The sequence below is a fragment of the Hemitrygon akajei genome, chromosome 13, assembly GCF_048418815.1.
Source record: "Hemitrygon akajei chromosome 13, sHemAka1.3, whole genome shotgun sequence".
NCBI lineage: Eukaryota > Metazoa > Chordata > Chondrichthyes > Myliobatiformes > Dasyatidae > Hemitrygon > Hemitrygon akajei.
The window spans coordinates 34692739-34709112 of NC_133136.1; the positions used below are offsets into that span (position 1 = coordinate 34692739).

The following is a 16374-nucleotide window of genomic DNA, read 5'->3' on the forward strand; positions in this document are numbered from 1 at the left end:
GGTCACATATTGACAGCCTCAATAGACCATCAATGTGGAAGAATTTTGTCTCTTACTTTCTATTTGAATAGATATGCCATTTGCCCCACTCAGTACCCCAGCACGTGCTCAAGGCAGCTGACCCAGGTGCACTGGAAAGTGAGCATAGATGGAAAGAGTACAATAAAGTTTAAATAAAGAGGATGTTCCACCATTTACTACTATAGATCCTCTGTTTTATTATCTGTTTGTTGCACACTACTGTTACCCAGTCAATGCAGATTCTGAATTATTAAAAGCCGCTTATCCTTCTGTTATTAACTACACTATCTGTCTCCACTTTGAATTAAAGCAGTGGTAAAGTTGATACATTGTCAACAGTAATTTAGGATTCAAGATAGGAAAGGAAGGGAACTGTACGTATTCGTAAATAGATTCCTGTATAAATAGCTTGATACATTACCCCGATTACAAGGTTGGTCGAAATTTACTTGAAGACAACAGGCGGATATTGCAGAATGTTATCGCTTATTCAATTTATTTTACAATCTGCTTCGAAAAAGGGAGAAGCAACAATAAAGAGCGAACGGATTTGAGGGGAGAGGGTGGGGGATTGTCTCCTTTCACTTAATCTGACCCCAATGATTTTGCTGTGAACGGTCCGAAAAAACATGACCGTGAAATTGAATGATTTGATGTTTACAATACTCCATTCAGTTCAGTCGGTGCCAAAAGAATGGCTGGAAGGGGATGAACACCGAGAATTAAACTGCATGTCTTGCATTCAGTTTTAGAATGGCAATTCCCTGGAAAGGGAAACCGTCTCACGTGATTTCAGAAACAGAATGTGATTTTGAATGAGTGTTGTGGCACCTGAAGTGAATCCTTTATTCAGAGCTTCATGTGACCCATCAGTGAGAGCAAGCAACCCCGCTGGCGCTCGTTCTGTTACTCCAGGGCTCAAGGGCCCGAGTCCGAACAGGTCTTTCCACCTACTTCGAGAATGGCATCCCTAATAAGTCTTCCACACACAGTATTATACAACATCTTTCAGTTAACATCCATTACAGAATAGGCACATTGCCATATTTGGGCTGTCGGTCAAATTCCCCAAAGGTCACGAAACGGAGGGGAAAAAAAATCACTTCGACAAATTTAGAGATTGTAGGATAAATCGCACCTTCTATAGAACGCCGCGATGAAATAAAATGCATGCTGCCACATTTTCGGAGGCGTGGATTGTGTGCGGATATGTTGATGATTTTAATAATCGCTTGCTGAATAAACAATAGACAGGGAACCTAATTTGTGAAATTAACTCGTCGCATTTATTGAATGAGACAACCCGTGCACACAAGCCCCCCTCCCCACCATTACCCCCACCCTCTCTCACACATACATACACAACCCCCGCAAGTGCTATTTATCAGTCCGGAGTTTTGTCAGATTCGTCGTGGCCATCAGATTTCTTCATCGGGTGACGTTGTCAGAATTCACCTCATGAACTGATGTGTGGCATCTTTTGAATTCCTACGTTGGTCCGATACTGGGTAAAATACCGTGTGGCTTGCTCACTTGCCCAGATCGACAGGCTGCTCACGGATCGGATATTACCCTCCCCTGAAGAAAAGAAATGCAGAAGGAATAATTGATGAAGAAATCGGTTTGAAAAAAAAAGGAAGCAGGGGACTAGCGTCTTGTTAGCTTTCGAAATCGCGAAGCCTTGTGGAGCAGGGTGTGTGTATGTGTGTGTGTGTGTATGTGTATGTGGAGGCTGCGGCGCCCCGTAGTACACCACATCCCTAGTCGGAAGAGCAGCTGGATTGCTATTGTCATCTCTGGCCAGCTGAGATAAAGCAGCTGCGGCAGCGTCCCTTGGAAAGAAGCAGCAGCCCCGCATCGAGCCCATCCATCTCCCGGCCCCAGCAACCCCGCACTGCTTCCCAGCCGTACCACACTGGGGACTCTGACCTTGGGCTGGCAAGCGACTCGGTTCGCAGGTTTGATTTTTCTGGAAAAGAGGGGACAACAAAAGGAAAGCAAAACATTTCTCTCTCTGTTTACACTTCATGGGGATGTGTTCAAGGCAGGAGAGGATACAGACAGACATAGACAGCGTACTCCAGAGGTGCAAGGCGGACAAGGACTGCCTGTTTTCCGGTAAGATTTGCTATTAATAAAAAAAAACAAATGCTCCTAAATGGCTTGTTGCTGTTTTTTTTTTAATCGGTGTTAAAATCCCGACTGTAAGCGTTTGGTTCTTTGACATGACACTGGGAATATAAAGTCTTTTCTTCTGTTGTATCTTTATTGCATTAATTTACGGTATTTAAAATGGATTTGCAGCAATCACATAATTATAGACCAGATAGATGAAAGCCACTGTTGCTGCATTTTCTGTTCAATTCCATGGATGTGTCCATTTGCACCGACAATTTTGTTGTCGCTATGGTAACACTTGTTGCATAAAAAATGTACTGTACTGTAAATGGCCTGATCAATGAAGTACGCTCTTCGCAGACTCTGAACTGCATGTGATTGTTTCGCTAGAGCTAGATTATATCATTAATCCACGCAAGGCAGTTCAGTACACAATCCTCTTCGTTTGTTCACTTAATTTTGATATTGTTTCTTGTTTTATTCTAGATTTCAGATATTCCGATTCCACATTCACCTATACATATACAAGAGGCTCGAAAAGGTAGTGTGGAGCTTTATCTTTCCCATCCATTTCCACCCCTAACCCCTCAAAAACAAAACTTCCGTGTCTGTTGTTGTAAAAGTAGTTCCAAAACTTGCTCAGAACTTCCGCATACCCAGGCTTTTCTTTCGGTTCGGTTGAAGAACAATGAACAATGAAAGGGTGATGATATTGTCTGATAGGTGTTCTAATTTGCAGAGCCAGTCCTGAATTTAAATACAAACATGAAAAACAGAAAAAGTTTCTGTCCGTCAATACTTTGTTCTGAAGGTCCTGAATACAGTGCGCACGTTGCAATATATATCATTATATATTTATTCACGTGATATCTAAGGCGTTGAATAAGCAATATGTGTGTTCCAGTATCTGCAGGTTTTCTCTTACGTGTGTTCAGAGCCCGCGATATATCTGAAAGGTATATAAATATAGTATCACATGCCATGACTAACCGGGTAGTTGCTGAAACAGGGGGGAACTAGTTGTGATAATTTTGCCCGACTCCCCGCCCTCGCGAAGTTTACAACGTCCATGAAAAACAAAATTGACGGCTTTAGATTTTTGAGAGAACTGGAAGACTTGGGTTTACTAGCTGCGCGGTTTTAACCAGCTACGAAATGTCATCTGCTAGAGCGCGGCATTTCACCTCTGTAGATAGAGTATTGTTATGCAGACGGAAGGCCATTTGTGATGGTCGAGCAAGTCCACCTTCGAGTGGTGGATGCAGAAACCTATAGATGAGAGAGCATTCGCTCAGCGGACTCGTTTCTTTCGGAGTTAGGAAGTCTGTGCTGCTATTTTAAGGGATTTCTTTACATTTAAAAGGACGGCCTAAGAGGTTACCACTTTTTTTTTGTCTGTAGTTCGAATGAATGTGCAACCGCGAAGAAGAGGAAACTAGCTTAGTTGGAGGTTGAAATAGGCATTGAAACACCAAGCTTAAGCACTGAAATCGCTTTAGTCATAAGAATTTTCATTGCAGTTATAATCCTCGGAGCAGCTTCAAAACAGTACACAGTAAAAACGAAACAAGAGTTAAGCAGACAGCGCAAAACCTTTCAGACTGTTGCCTGTTCTTTAAAAAGATCATTAAGTCTATCTGGGTGCTTATGAAGTCGACCTCATCAGAATATTCATTCACGGAGTTAGACTGGAACGCCTACCTAAAAAAAAATCATTGATCTCCGTTCTGTGAGTTCCTTTTTAGGAGGGGACTTCCAGAGTTCACATCCCCTTCCCCCAAATATTACTTCCCAGTTTTGCTCTTAAGTTATCTACTTCTAATTAGCGGGATTCCCTCACTGGAAGAAACACTTTCTGTCTTGCATTCGTTCATTAAACACCTTCTTTATTTTAAATGCATTGCCTACGTTACCATTACAGTGTGATGAATTTAAGTATGGTGTTAGTTTGAATGTAATTTTTCAGTTATGATAATATTCAAGTAAGTTTAGCACTAATCTTATGTCTTTCTTGAATTTCACCATCCAAAACTCAACAGTATACTCCAGTCAGTATTAAAACTTTGTGCAGTTATAGTATATCTTGTTTTTTTACACAGTTGCCTTAGGTAAAGGCAAACATTATATAAACCCCATTTCCTGCCTCCATGCCTCTATCTTTTTAGATTTCCTACATAACTTTTTTTAAAAAAAATGCTCTCCAAAGGTCCTTATGGACAATACTTCAAAACTGTTCCCTAGATATCATCAGAGTGACTGGAACAAGCAAATCAACCATAGTGCTTTCACAGAAACCATATGGCCTTGTATTGATCAGCTTGTGTTTGGGCACAGACATTCTATGTGGTATATTTGTTTTTGAAGTTAATTACATTATGAATTTCCACCGCCAAATAAGAGCAATTCACAATCCAAGACTTTGCATTCTCCATACTTACTACTGATTAAAATTTTAATTATAACTGAGTTGATAAAATCAGTATCACAGGTCACAGAAGCAATTAAAACAAAGGCTAACATAGCCCTGGGATTTATTTCTAAGGGCAAAGGATATATTACTGAAAAATAAGGAAGTTAAGATAAAATTTCATGAGATCTTGTTAAGGCCATGCCAGAGGGTTGTCCACTGTGTAGTCACAGGTGCACGATGGAAATACAAAATGATTACCAAGGTGGTGCTAGAATTGAAAGGGGGAATGTACAGTTTTGGTACTTGTTTTTGGGGAAAAAAAAGTACTTAAAATTGAGCCAATAAAGTTTTTTGAAGTTATGAATGGGATGGAAATAGTGGAAGGGAGAAAATATTTCCACTTGAAAAAGAATCCAGATCATTAGTCAAAATGGCTGCCAGTAAGCCAAAAGGAATTGAGAGAATATTTTGTTTCAGTGTAATCATAATGTGGAATTTCTTACACCAGCAATTGTTGTGCAAAATAGATACTTTTGAAAAGAAATTAATCACTGCTTAATGGAACAATAAAAATATAACCTGGAGACAAGACACGTTTGGTGGAATGGGAGGTGACGTGTGTAGGTTGTTAAGACTGGTGCAGACTTGTAGGACCTTTTGTGCTGGATTTTTTATGTTATGGTTATGTGCTGAAGATCATTGGCTGCATTGCATACAGTTAATTGTAAACCAAATGATTAGCTTTTCCTCAGTAGAACTTTCAATACTTCCAGTAGAAGGTTGTAGGTTTAAGGCCCTCTGTAGAGAATTGGTCACATAATCTAAAATGGCATGTCACTACAATTCTGAGGAGTGCTGCATTAGCAAACATAGCAATAAGATGATGAGTTAAGCCCGTACTGCTTCCCAGGTGGATATAAAAGTTTATATGATTCCATTTCAAGAAAAGTGCAGTAATGTTCTTTCTCTGCCCAATCGATAATTTTATATCCACCAGCATTGTTAAATCTAATATCGAAACACTAATCTCCCTGCTATTTGTGGATATTTAATGTCAGTGAATTTTACTGCTGTATCTCCATTTACCATAAAAGTAACCACAATATGACTGTATTTTGTTTGCTGTAAAGCACACTGGGACATGAAAAGTGTTAGAAAATACATTTTATTTCTTAAAGAATATCATAAAACTTAAATTAAGTAGGGTGAATTTGCACTGCAGCTGCATTTATTTAGTTTTATAATGGACAATCCCAATGGTTATGAGGGGCAAGTTCAACTTTAGGCTTCACATTGAGCAGAGAATAAAAATGGAATTTGTACAGGATGAGTATTTTATTTCACAATGCGTGTGCTGATGATACAGTTTCAGCCAAAGAGTCTGAGACACTATGCTGTACGTGACTGAGCCTAGACCAATCAATCATGCTGCAGAAGCAACTTACAAACAAACCTACTTAAAGAGAAGAGTAGAAATACAATTTCACCCAGTACAATCTGAGCATGTTCTTAGGGAAAATAAAGTGACTGGAGGATAATTGTAGGCAAATTATGCACACAAAATGAAGCTGTCACTTCCAGCTGTATAGATATGAGGTGTCTATGACAGGATGATTTCCCAATCACCCTCCCTCTGACAGGAATACCACTGTCATCATATGAAATCTTTTTATTTTATTAAATAGCCTTAATAAACAGATATCCAATGTAGAGAACTGGAAAGCCACTGGCATCTTAATAGTTTTCTTCAGCCAAGATCCTTGCTGTTATTTGATGCTATGCTGAATAAACTGGCAACTTTATACATATTTGATTGCAAAATTATATGGAAAGCATATATTAGAAGGCCAATCTGACAGACTTGGTTAGGATCTCTCTCAATCTATACTCTGTATTGAAAATCCATTTGCATTGCAGACATTTTACTTAAGAATCCTTAAGAAAAAAAGACAAATTCTGAATTTGTGCATTATTTTTTACCTGGTGGTGCAAATCATTCTTATTTGATGTCATCTTTTGCTTTGATCCAAAAGCATCTGACTCACCTTATAAATAGCAAGTTATAAATAGTGATGTGCCAAGTGGATAAAGAATAGATTTGAGATGGTTCATTTAATGTATTAAAAGACAAAATGTAGTCTTCTCTGAGGTCTTTTCCAGTGTTTGACCTTATGGAGGCAGAAAATTACAAAGGAAAATTATGAAAGCAGTGAAAAGACAAAACTTATTTACCTTGCATTGTGAAATTTTAACAGAGAAAGAATAAATTCTCTAGTAGAAAATGATTATGTCTCTATGTACATTACAATAAAGATGAGTAGTGGTGGGTGTCCATTGTGTCTGACAATGGCAGGAATCCAGTGCAGGAGAGAACAGAAGACAGTGCACTCGGACAGTTCCACTCTCTCAATCGCAGAAGTCCTGGTCCAGTGGTACGAACAAGTGTCACAAAATGGGGTCTTCCTTGGTTGCAGAGGATGACCATGACCTCCTCTATGCCTTGTCACACCCTTCGTTCTCCGTGGAGTGTTGCAGTACCGTCTTCCTAGCTGTTGGATCTCACTATAGCTCTCATCCGCCTAGTCCGCCAGATCTGACTTTGCGCGCTAGCAGAGGCATGTCCCTATCTCACCAGGGTACGAGGCTGCCAGGTATCGCCACCTGGTTTTGCCCGCCTGTCGAAGCAGTGTACCGGGGTACAGCCACACTCGCATGCCAACGGCTGCTTGGAGCCACAGGACAGAGCTCAATGTCTGGTGGGGACCAAACTTGAATGAACTTCCCCAGAATGAACATGACAAGCCCCTTCACCGGAGGTGCTACCCTTCCCCGAAAAATCCCATAAAGGTGAGTACCCATGTGCAAAGACTAGGAGAGGTGGAATACCAACATGAGAAAGCAATATTTCTGTTATCCAGGCCCATTAGGAACACTGTATTTAGTTTAGGGCATCAAGAAAGGCTATTTCTTGATGAAAGGAGGCCTACAAGAAAGCGTATTTGGCTATTCAGGGGTTGCTGGTAAAGATGCAACAGAATCAGAATCAGGTTTAATATCACCAGCATGTGTCATGAAATTTGTTGACTTGTGGCAGCAGTACACTGCAAGACGTAAAAAATTATTATTAGCTGCAAAGGTAAATAATGCAAAAATTGAATTAATGAGCTAGTTTATGTGGGTAGCTGAGTAATCTATCAGCAAAGGGGAAGAAACTGTTCCAAAAGCATTAAGTGTATATCTTCAGGATCCTGTGCCTTCTCCCTGGTGGTAGTAACAAGAAGAGGGCATGTCCATGTCCCATATGAGGACCGTTAATGATGGTGCTATCTTCTTGAGGCCTTGACTCTTGAGGAGTTCTCTCGGATGGGTAGGGTTGTTCCCATGATGGAGCTGGCTGAGTCTACAATCCTTTGTAACTTATTTTGATCCTGTGCAATGGAGGCTCCATACCAGGTTGTGATACAACTAGTCAGAATGCTCTCCACTGTATGTCTGTAGAGATTTATAAGAGTCTTTGGTGACATACCAAAGCTTCTCAAATTCTTAATGAGGTAAAGCCACTGGCATGCCTTCATGATTGCATCAATGTGTTGGGCCCAGGATAGATCCTCTGAGATGTTGACACTCAGAAACTTGAAGCTTCTTACCCTTTCCACTGCTAACCCTTCAATGAGAACTGATGTGCGATCTCTGACTGCCTCTTCTCACTCCACAATCAATTCCTTGGTCTTGCTGATGTTGAGTGTGAGGTTGTTGATGCAACACCACTCAGACAAATCTATATCACTCAGTCATCGTTGTCATCTGAGGTTCAGCCAGCAACAGTTGTGTTGTTGACAAATTTATAGATGGCATTTCAGCTGTGCCTAGGCACACAGTTATATGTGTAGAGAGAGCAGAGCAGTGGGCTAAGAATGCATCCTTGAAGTATGGCTGTGACCGTATGTGAGGAGATATATTTCTAATCCATACTGACTGACTGTGGTCTTTTGATGTGGAAGTCAAGGATCCAGTTGCAGAGGGAGGTTTTGAAGCTTCTTAATTAATACTGAGGGGATGATTAAATTAGATGACCTTTATTTATTACATGTACATCAAAACATTGAAGCGTACAGTGAAATGCACCGTTCATGCCAGTGACAGTCTGAGTATGTGCTGGGCCATTCTGCAAGTGTCATTGTGCTTTGGGCACCAGCGTATCATGTCCACAACTTTCTAATCCTAACCCTTACGTCTTAGGAATGGGGAGGAAACTGTTGCTTCAAAGCAAAGTGGAAAGCCAGTGAGACTATGTCTGCTGTAGAATTGTTGCACTGTTGGGGAAGTTGCAGCTGAAGCAAGTTCTTGCTCAGGCAATAGTTAATTCTAGCCAGGATCAACTTCCCTAGCCACCTTGTTGCTCTAGTTGTGAGTGCCATTGGGCAAGAGTCATGGAACCAGCTCACAAATCCTGCCACAGTGGCTGTGCATCCAATTGTGACTCTAACTTCACATGGAATTTGTGTTTTCCCTCTCACAATGGCCTTCCGTAGATCATAATTGAACCTCTTGTAAGATTCTGGATTGCCAGCCTTGAACACCACAGATATAACCCTCAGCAGATTGCAAATCTCCTGGTTGATCCAAGGCTTCTGGTTTGGGAAGATTCACTGCATTCTCAAAGGCACACACTCGTCCACACAGATCTTAATGAAGTAGATGATGGATGTGGCATATTCATTCAGATCCAAAGATGCATTCCAGAATATGGTCTAGTCCACTGATTCAAAGCAGACTTGTAAATGGTCCTACACCTCCCATGACCTTCATTATGCCTTAATTTTATCAAATTAAAATGTTGAATTATATGGGCATTGTTTGAACTGTAAGATTAATTTGATGGGTCTAAAGAAAAGAACCTGATTCCAGGACAAATGGACATATTTATAAATTTTGTATTGGCCTATCAATATTCTTCTGCACAATTGATGCTGGATACTAAAGATTACTTACAGTGGGCAGATTGAAAACTGAGACTGAGTTTTTAACCATGTATCGATATCAAGTGATCAATGGAAGCAAAGTGAATTAAAGTACATATCTACAGTCTTATTAAATAGAACAGGCTCAAAGGGTTTAATGGTTTCTTTATGTAACTTGAACCTAATATGAGATCATATTTTGCACACTAATTTACAAAATGCTTTTGGTCTCATATCCTATAATACTTTATGGATCAGACTTTTTACAGACTTTTTGCTAAGTCCACTAGTATTAGTACAGTTCTACTGCAGTTGTACAAGGCCTTGGTGATACTGCACCTAGAGTATTGTGTGCAGTTTTGGTCCCCTAATCTGAGGAAAGACATTCTTGCCATAGAGGGAGTACAAAGAAGGTTCACCAGATTGATTCCTGGGATGGCAGGACTTTCATATGAAGAAAGACTGGATCAACTAGGCTTATACTCACTGGAATTTAGAAGATTGAGGGGGGATCTTATTGAAACATATAAAATTCTAAAGGGATTGGACAGGCTAGATACAGGAAGATTGTTTCCGATGTTGTGGAAGTCCAGAATGAGGGGTCACAGTTTAAGGATAAAGGAGAAGCCTTTTAGGACCGAGATGAGGAAAAACTTCTTCACACAGAGAGTGGTGAATCTGTGGAATTCTCTGCCACAGGAAACAGTTGAGGCCAGTTCATTGGCTATACTTAAGAGGAAGTTAGATATGGCCCTTGTGGCTAAAGGGATCAGGGGGTATGGAGAGAAAGCAGGTACAGGGTTCTGAGTTGGATGATCAGCCATGATCATACTGAATGGCAGTGCAGGCTCGAAGGGCTGAATGGCCTACTCCTGCACCTATTTTCTATGTTTCTATGTTTATTGTTTATAGATAGATAGATAGATAGATAGATAGATACTTTATTCATCCCCATGGGGAAATTCAACTTTTTTTCTGATGTCCCATACACTTGTTGTAGCAAAACTAATTACATACAATACTTAACTCAGTAAAAAATATGATATACATCTAAATCACTATCTCAAAAAGCATTAATAATAGCTTTTAAAAATTTCTTAAGTCCTGGCAGTAGAATTGTAAAGCCTAATGGCATTGGGGAGTATTGACCTCTTCATCCTGTCTGAGGAGCATTGCATCGATATACGATGGAAGAATAAAATCATTTGCATTCTATGTGCATGGGGCTGAATCACAAAGATATTCATAGGGTAAATGCTATGGTTGTAAGTGAAGGGTACAGAAAATCTTTACGGATAACATACTGGTTTTTGAGGTATTCTTTTGGAGAGAGTAAGAAAAGTATTATGTAATTAAAACAGAATTCTGGAAACACACAACGGGTCAGGAAATATGTGTGGAAAGAGAACCAGAATTGATGTTTCTTGGTGGAGATCCTTCAGTAGAACTGGAAAAATGAGAAAAGAAGTTAGAAAAGAAAAAATAGTTATCCATGGCTAAGTAAAGAAATAAAGCAAAGTATACGACTAAAAAGAAAGTTATATAAGGTAGCTAAATCTAGTGGGAAGATTGAAGATCGAGAAGCTTTTAAAAATCAGCAGCAAATAACAAAAAGATTGATTAAGAAGGGGAAGATAGATTATGAAAGTAAATTGGCGAAAAGTATAAAAGCAGATAGTAAGAGTTTTTATAGTTACATAAAAAGAAAAAGGGTGGCTAAAGTAAATGTTGGTCTCCTAGAAGATGAGACCGGGAAATTAATGGTAGGGGACATGGAGATGGTGGAAACGCTGAACAAATATTTTGTATCAGTTTTTACAGTAGAGGACATTCAAAATATCCCAACACTGGATAAACAGGGGGCTGTAGGGGGAGAGAAGCTAACTACGATTCAAATCACCAAGGAAATGGTACTTGATAAATTAATGGGACTGAAGGTGGATAATTCCCCTGGACCGGATGGCTTGCATTCTAGGGTCTTAAGGGAAGTGGCGGTCGGGATTGTGGATGCATTAGTGATAATTTTTCAAAACTCGCTGGACTCGGCAATGGTCCCGGCAGATTGGAAAAATGCTAATGTAACTCCTTTATTTAAAAAGGGCAATAGACAGAAGGCTGGGAATTATAGGCCAGTTAGCCTAACATCTGTAATTGGCAAAATGTTGGAATCGATAATTAAGGAAACAGTAACAGGGCATTTGGATAAACATAGCTTAATAGGACAAAGTCAGCATGGCTTTACAAAAGGGAAGTCATGTTTGACAAATTTGTTGGAGTTCTTTGAGGACATAATATATAGGGTAGATAAAGGGGAACCAGTGGATGTGGTGTATTTGGACTTCCAAAAGGCATTTGACAAGGTGCCACACCAAAGATTATTACTTAAAGTAAAAAATCATGGGATTGGGGATAATATTCTGGCATGGGTGTAGGATTGGCTTTCTAACAGAAAACAGAGAGTTGGGATAAATGGTTTATTCTCAGACTGGCAGTTGGTGACTAGTGGTGTTCTGCAGGGGTCGGTGTTGGGACCCCAACTCTTTACAATCTATATTAATGATTTGGAGAAAGGGACTAAGTGCAATGTATCAAAGTTTACTGCTGACACAAAGATGGGAGGGAGTGTAATGAGTGCGGAGGACATTGAAACCCTGCGGGGGACATAGATAGGCTGAGTGATTGGGCAGACATTTGGCAGATGAAATATAATACTGACAAGTGTGAGGTCTTGCACTTTGGCAGGAAAAATAATAGAGCAAGTTATTATCTAAATGGAGAGAAACTGGAAAATGCTTCTGTGCAAAGGGATCTGGGGGTCCTGGTGCAGGAAACACAAAAAGTTAGTATGCAAGTGCAGCAGGTGGTCAAGAAGGCCAATGGAATGCTGGCTTTTATCGCTAGGGGGATGGAGTATAAGAACAGGGAGGTCTTACTGCAGTTGTACCGGGTATTGGTGAGATCACACCTGGAGTACTGCGTGCAGTTCTGGTGTCCATATTTAAGAAAGGACATACTGGCTCTCGAGGCAGTGCAGAGAAGGTTCACTAGGTTAATTCCGGGGATGGGTGGGTTGATGTATGATGAGAGGTTGAGTAGATTGGGACTGTACTCATTGGAGTTCTGAAGAATGAGAGGCGATCTTATTGAAACATATAAGATTGTGAAGGGGCTTGATCGGGTGGATGCGGGGAGAATGTTCCCAATGATGGGGAAACTAGGACTAGGGGGCATAATCTTAAAATAAGGGGATGCCATTCCAGGACTGAGATGCGGAGAAATTTCTTCACTCAGAGGGTAGTGGGGCTGTGGAATTTACTGCCTCAGAGAGCTGTGGAATCTACTACACTCAATAAATTCAAAACGGATAAAAATGGCATTAGGGGATACGGTGAGCGAGCAGGTAAGTGGACATGAGGCTAGGTTTAGATCAGCCATGTGATCTCCTGGACCAGTTTTCGATAGCCTGGATGGGTCGGAGAGGAATTTTCCAGATTTTTTCTCCTCAATTGGCAACTCAGTTTTTTCCCCTGGGTGATCACATGGGTTTGGGCGGGATGAATAATAAAATAAAATGGGCGGCATGGTGCCCTGTTGGTTGGCACTGTTGCCTTGTGGGATTCGGTGAAAACTAGAGTTAAGATTGGATCAGCCATGATCTTGTTGAATGGCGGAGCATGCTTGAGGGGCCGATTGGCCTACTCCTGCTCCTATCTCTTATGTTCTTATGTTCTTATGTATTTTAAAACATTTAACATTTTTCCTGTGTCTGACTTGGTTGAGATCAATACTTGGTGTCTATGTCAACCAAGACTAAATTAGAGTAAATTTACTCTTCAAATTCAAAGTTAAATTTATTAACAAAGTATGTATATGTTGCCATTTATTATCTTCAGATTCATTTTCTTCCAGGAATGTACTGGAAAATAAAGAAATACAATAGAATTTATGAAAAAAAGAACTATACCTAAACAAAAACAGACGAATACCCAATATGCAAAAGAAGACAAATTGTGCAAGTTAAAAAAAACTGAGAACAGGAGTTGTAAAATGTCCTTAAAGGTGACATTAAAAATCTATGTCCTTTCCATGTCTTTTTGTGAAAGAGATAAAGGTACTCAGTTACCTTTTATATCAGGTGATATTTTAGTTGATGGAAATAGAATGCTTTCACTTATATTAAACACAAATAAGAAAGTTTTTTGTGGGTTGTGAGGAATGTGTTCAGGAATAGAAGTATTCACATTGAATATCGTAGATTAAAATTACCTCACTTGGTCCATCTGGCTCATGTTGGCATTTACAAATATACAGCAGTTCCCTCTTATTTGTCTCACTCCCCATCCCACTTTCTTGAAATTCTTTTAACTATTTAAGTGTTTTTTTGTCATTTGATTTTGTATTTCTACAGAAAATGTACAGCAATTGAAATATTTCTGTAGAGAGCTGCTAAGGCCACAATAATGGCATAATTTAGTAAATTACTCAGTGCAGTATTTGGAAATCAGAATAGTTGTTGTTGGAGTGTAGTTCAGCTGAAGTTATTCAGTAATGGAATTCTATTGACAGCTCTGCATATGTTAGTGATGTTGATGAGAATGAGTAAGATAATGACTTTTATTTGAAATGGTTTCAATTACAATGGATTGGAGGGATCAATGGATGTGGATACCAGATACCTCTGTTCCTCCACACTGTCAAGAATTCTGCCATTAACCCTGTATTCTGCCTTCAAATTTGAACATCACACTTTTCAAGTTTGAGCTCCATCTGCCAATTCTCAGCCCAGCTCTGCATTCTGTCATTGTTCTAATGCAACTTGCAACAATTCTCAAAACTATCCACAACTCCATCAGCCATTGTGTCATCTGTAAACTTACTAACCCACCCTTTCACTTCCTCATCCAAGTTATTTATAAACATCACAAAGAGCAGGATCCTAGAACAGATCCCTGTGGAACACCACTGGTCACCAACCAACAGGCAGAATACACTCCATCTGGAACCACCCTGTGCCTTCTATGGTCAAGCCAATTCTGTATCCACACAGACAAGTTTCCCTGGATCTCATGCATCTTGTCTTTCTGAATGAGGGTACCTTAGGCCTGATTAAATGCCTTACTAAAATCCATAAATACCACATGCACAGCTCTACCTTCAGCAATGTGCTTTGTCATATCCTCAAGGAATTCAGTCAGGCTTGTGAGGCATGACCTGCCCCTCACAAAGCCATACTGACTAGCCCTAATCAGATTATGCTTCTCCAAATGTTCATAAATACCGTCTATAAGTAACTTCTCCAATAATTTGGCCAGTGCTGAAATAAAACTCATTAGTCTATAATTCACAGGGTTATCCCTACTCCCTTTCTTGAACAAAAGAATAACTTTTGCCACCCTGCAATCATCTGGTACTACTGTGGCCAGTGCAAATGCAGAAATAATCATTACCGAAGGCACAGAACTCTCTTCCCTTGCATCCCATAGCAATTTGGGCTATCTCCCATCTGGCACCAAAGACTTGCCTATCCTGATGTTCTTCAAATTTTAATTTTAATCTATTGCATTCTATGTAAATAGAATTATAAGGAAGAACAGCCTATGTAATAAATAGATCTTATGATCTTAATAATTGGCAAAGCAGACTCAAAAAGTTAGAAAGTGTCTTCCTGTTTTACTCATATTCCCATGATGTTAGTGCTGCTTGGTTGACTGCTGCTACTCAAGTGGGTTTGGTGGAGCGGGTGGGGCTGTGGTTGGAACACGAAGATTAGGTCAGAAAGTGGAGGGATTGAGTGGAAGGTAGATATCATGACCAGTGCAGATAAGGTAATAGAAACCATGTGATAGACAGGTTGAAGTGTGTGTATTGAATTCTGGGTTTATTATGGGTAAGGGTAATGAATTTAGAGCATAAATCGGTTATAATGTGGAACTATTATAGTGTGGCCATAATAGACCTAGTAGAGAGGGGGACAGGAAGAGATACATAATATTGCTGGGTTTCTATGCTTTTAGAGGAGGCAAAAGAGGGGGAGAAATCAGGAATAATATCGCAGCTGCTCTCAGAGGGTACATAACGGCAGTCTCATCTCCTCGGTCTGTATGGATAAAACTTAAAAGTAATAAAGGTGCAGTCACTCTGAAGAGATGCTCAATAGCTATTGGGACTTTGAGAACAGACATGCAGGCAGATTCAGGAAAGGTGTAAAAACAACAGTGTTGTTGTAGTGAGTGACTTTAAGTTGCCTAACATAGACTGGTGGTTTCTTTGGTGCAAAATGCTTAGATGCGGCAGAAGCTGGATCCATCCAAGAGAGCTTCTTAAATCTGTATGTAGATAGTCTAACACGAAGAGAGGCCATACTAACCTGGTATTAGATTATGGCCAGATTACTAAAGTTTCAGAGGGGAATAGTTAGGAACCATTGATCACGATGCTTTAAGTTTTAAGATAGCCATAGATAAAATTAAGTATGATAAGTATGCAGTAGAGTATTACATTGGAGCAAGGTGAACTAATAGATTATTAGGTAGAAACTGGGGAGAGTTAATTGGGAACAGCTGGTTTTGGGCATGTCCGTACCTGATATGTGGAGGGTGTTTAGAGTCAAACTGCACAGAGTACAGGACATGTATGTTCCAGAAATAAGGAAAGGCAAGATGGCAAGATAAGGAAACCATGGGTGTCAAGACAAGTGGTGAATTTAGTCAAGAAGGAAAAAGAAGCATATCAAAGGTTTAGACAGCTAAAACAGAGCCCTTGAGGATTATTAAGAAACAATGTCAGACAAGGATTCAAGAAAGGGATTAAGAAACCAAGCTGGGCCCATGAAAAGTATTTGATAAGTAGAACTAAAGGGAATCC

At 39.9% G+C, this 16374-nt stretch overlaps 1 protein-coding gene across 1 annotated transcript in view; it reads left to right on the plus strand.

Annotated features, from left to right (window-relative positions):
- Positions 1 to 1471: 1471 nt before the first annotated feature.
- The window catches only part of parp8 (poly (ADP-ribose) polymerase family, member 8), a 374464-nt gene continuing 359561 nt past the window's right edge, over positions 1472 to 16374 (plus strand). Inside the window, exons 1-2 of the mRNA XM_073064384.1 lie at positions 1472 to 2139; positions 2626 to 2680. Of these exons, the coding sequence (XP_072920485.1) occupies positions 2049 to 2139; positions 2626 to 2680 (146 nt within the window). The 5' untranslated portion in view covers positions 1472 to 2048. The remainder of the gene's footprint in view (positions 2140 to 2625; positions 2681 to 16374) is intronic.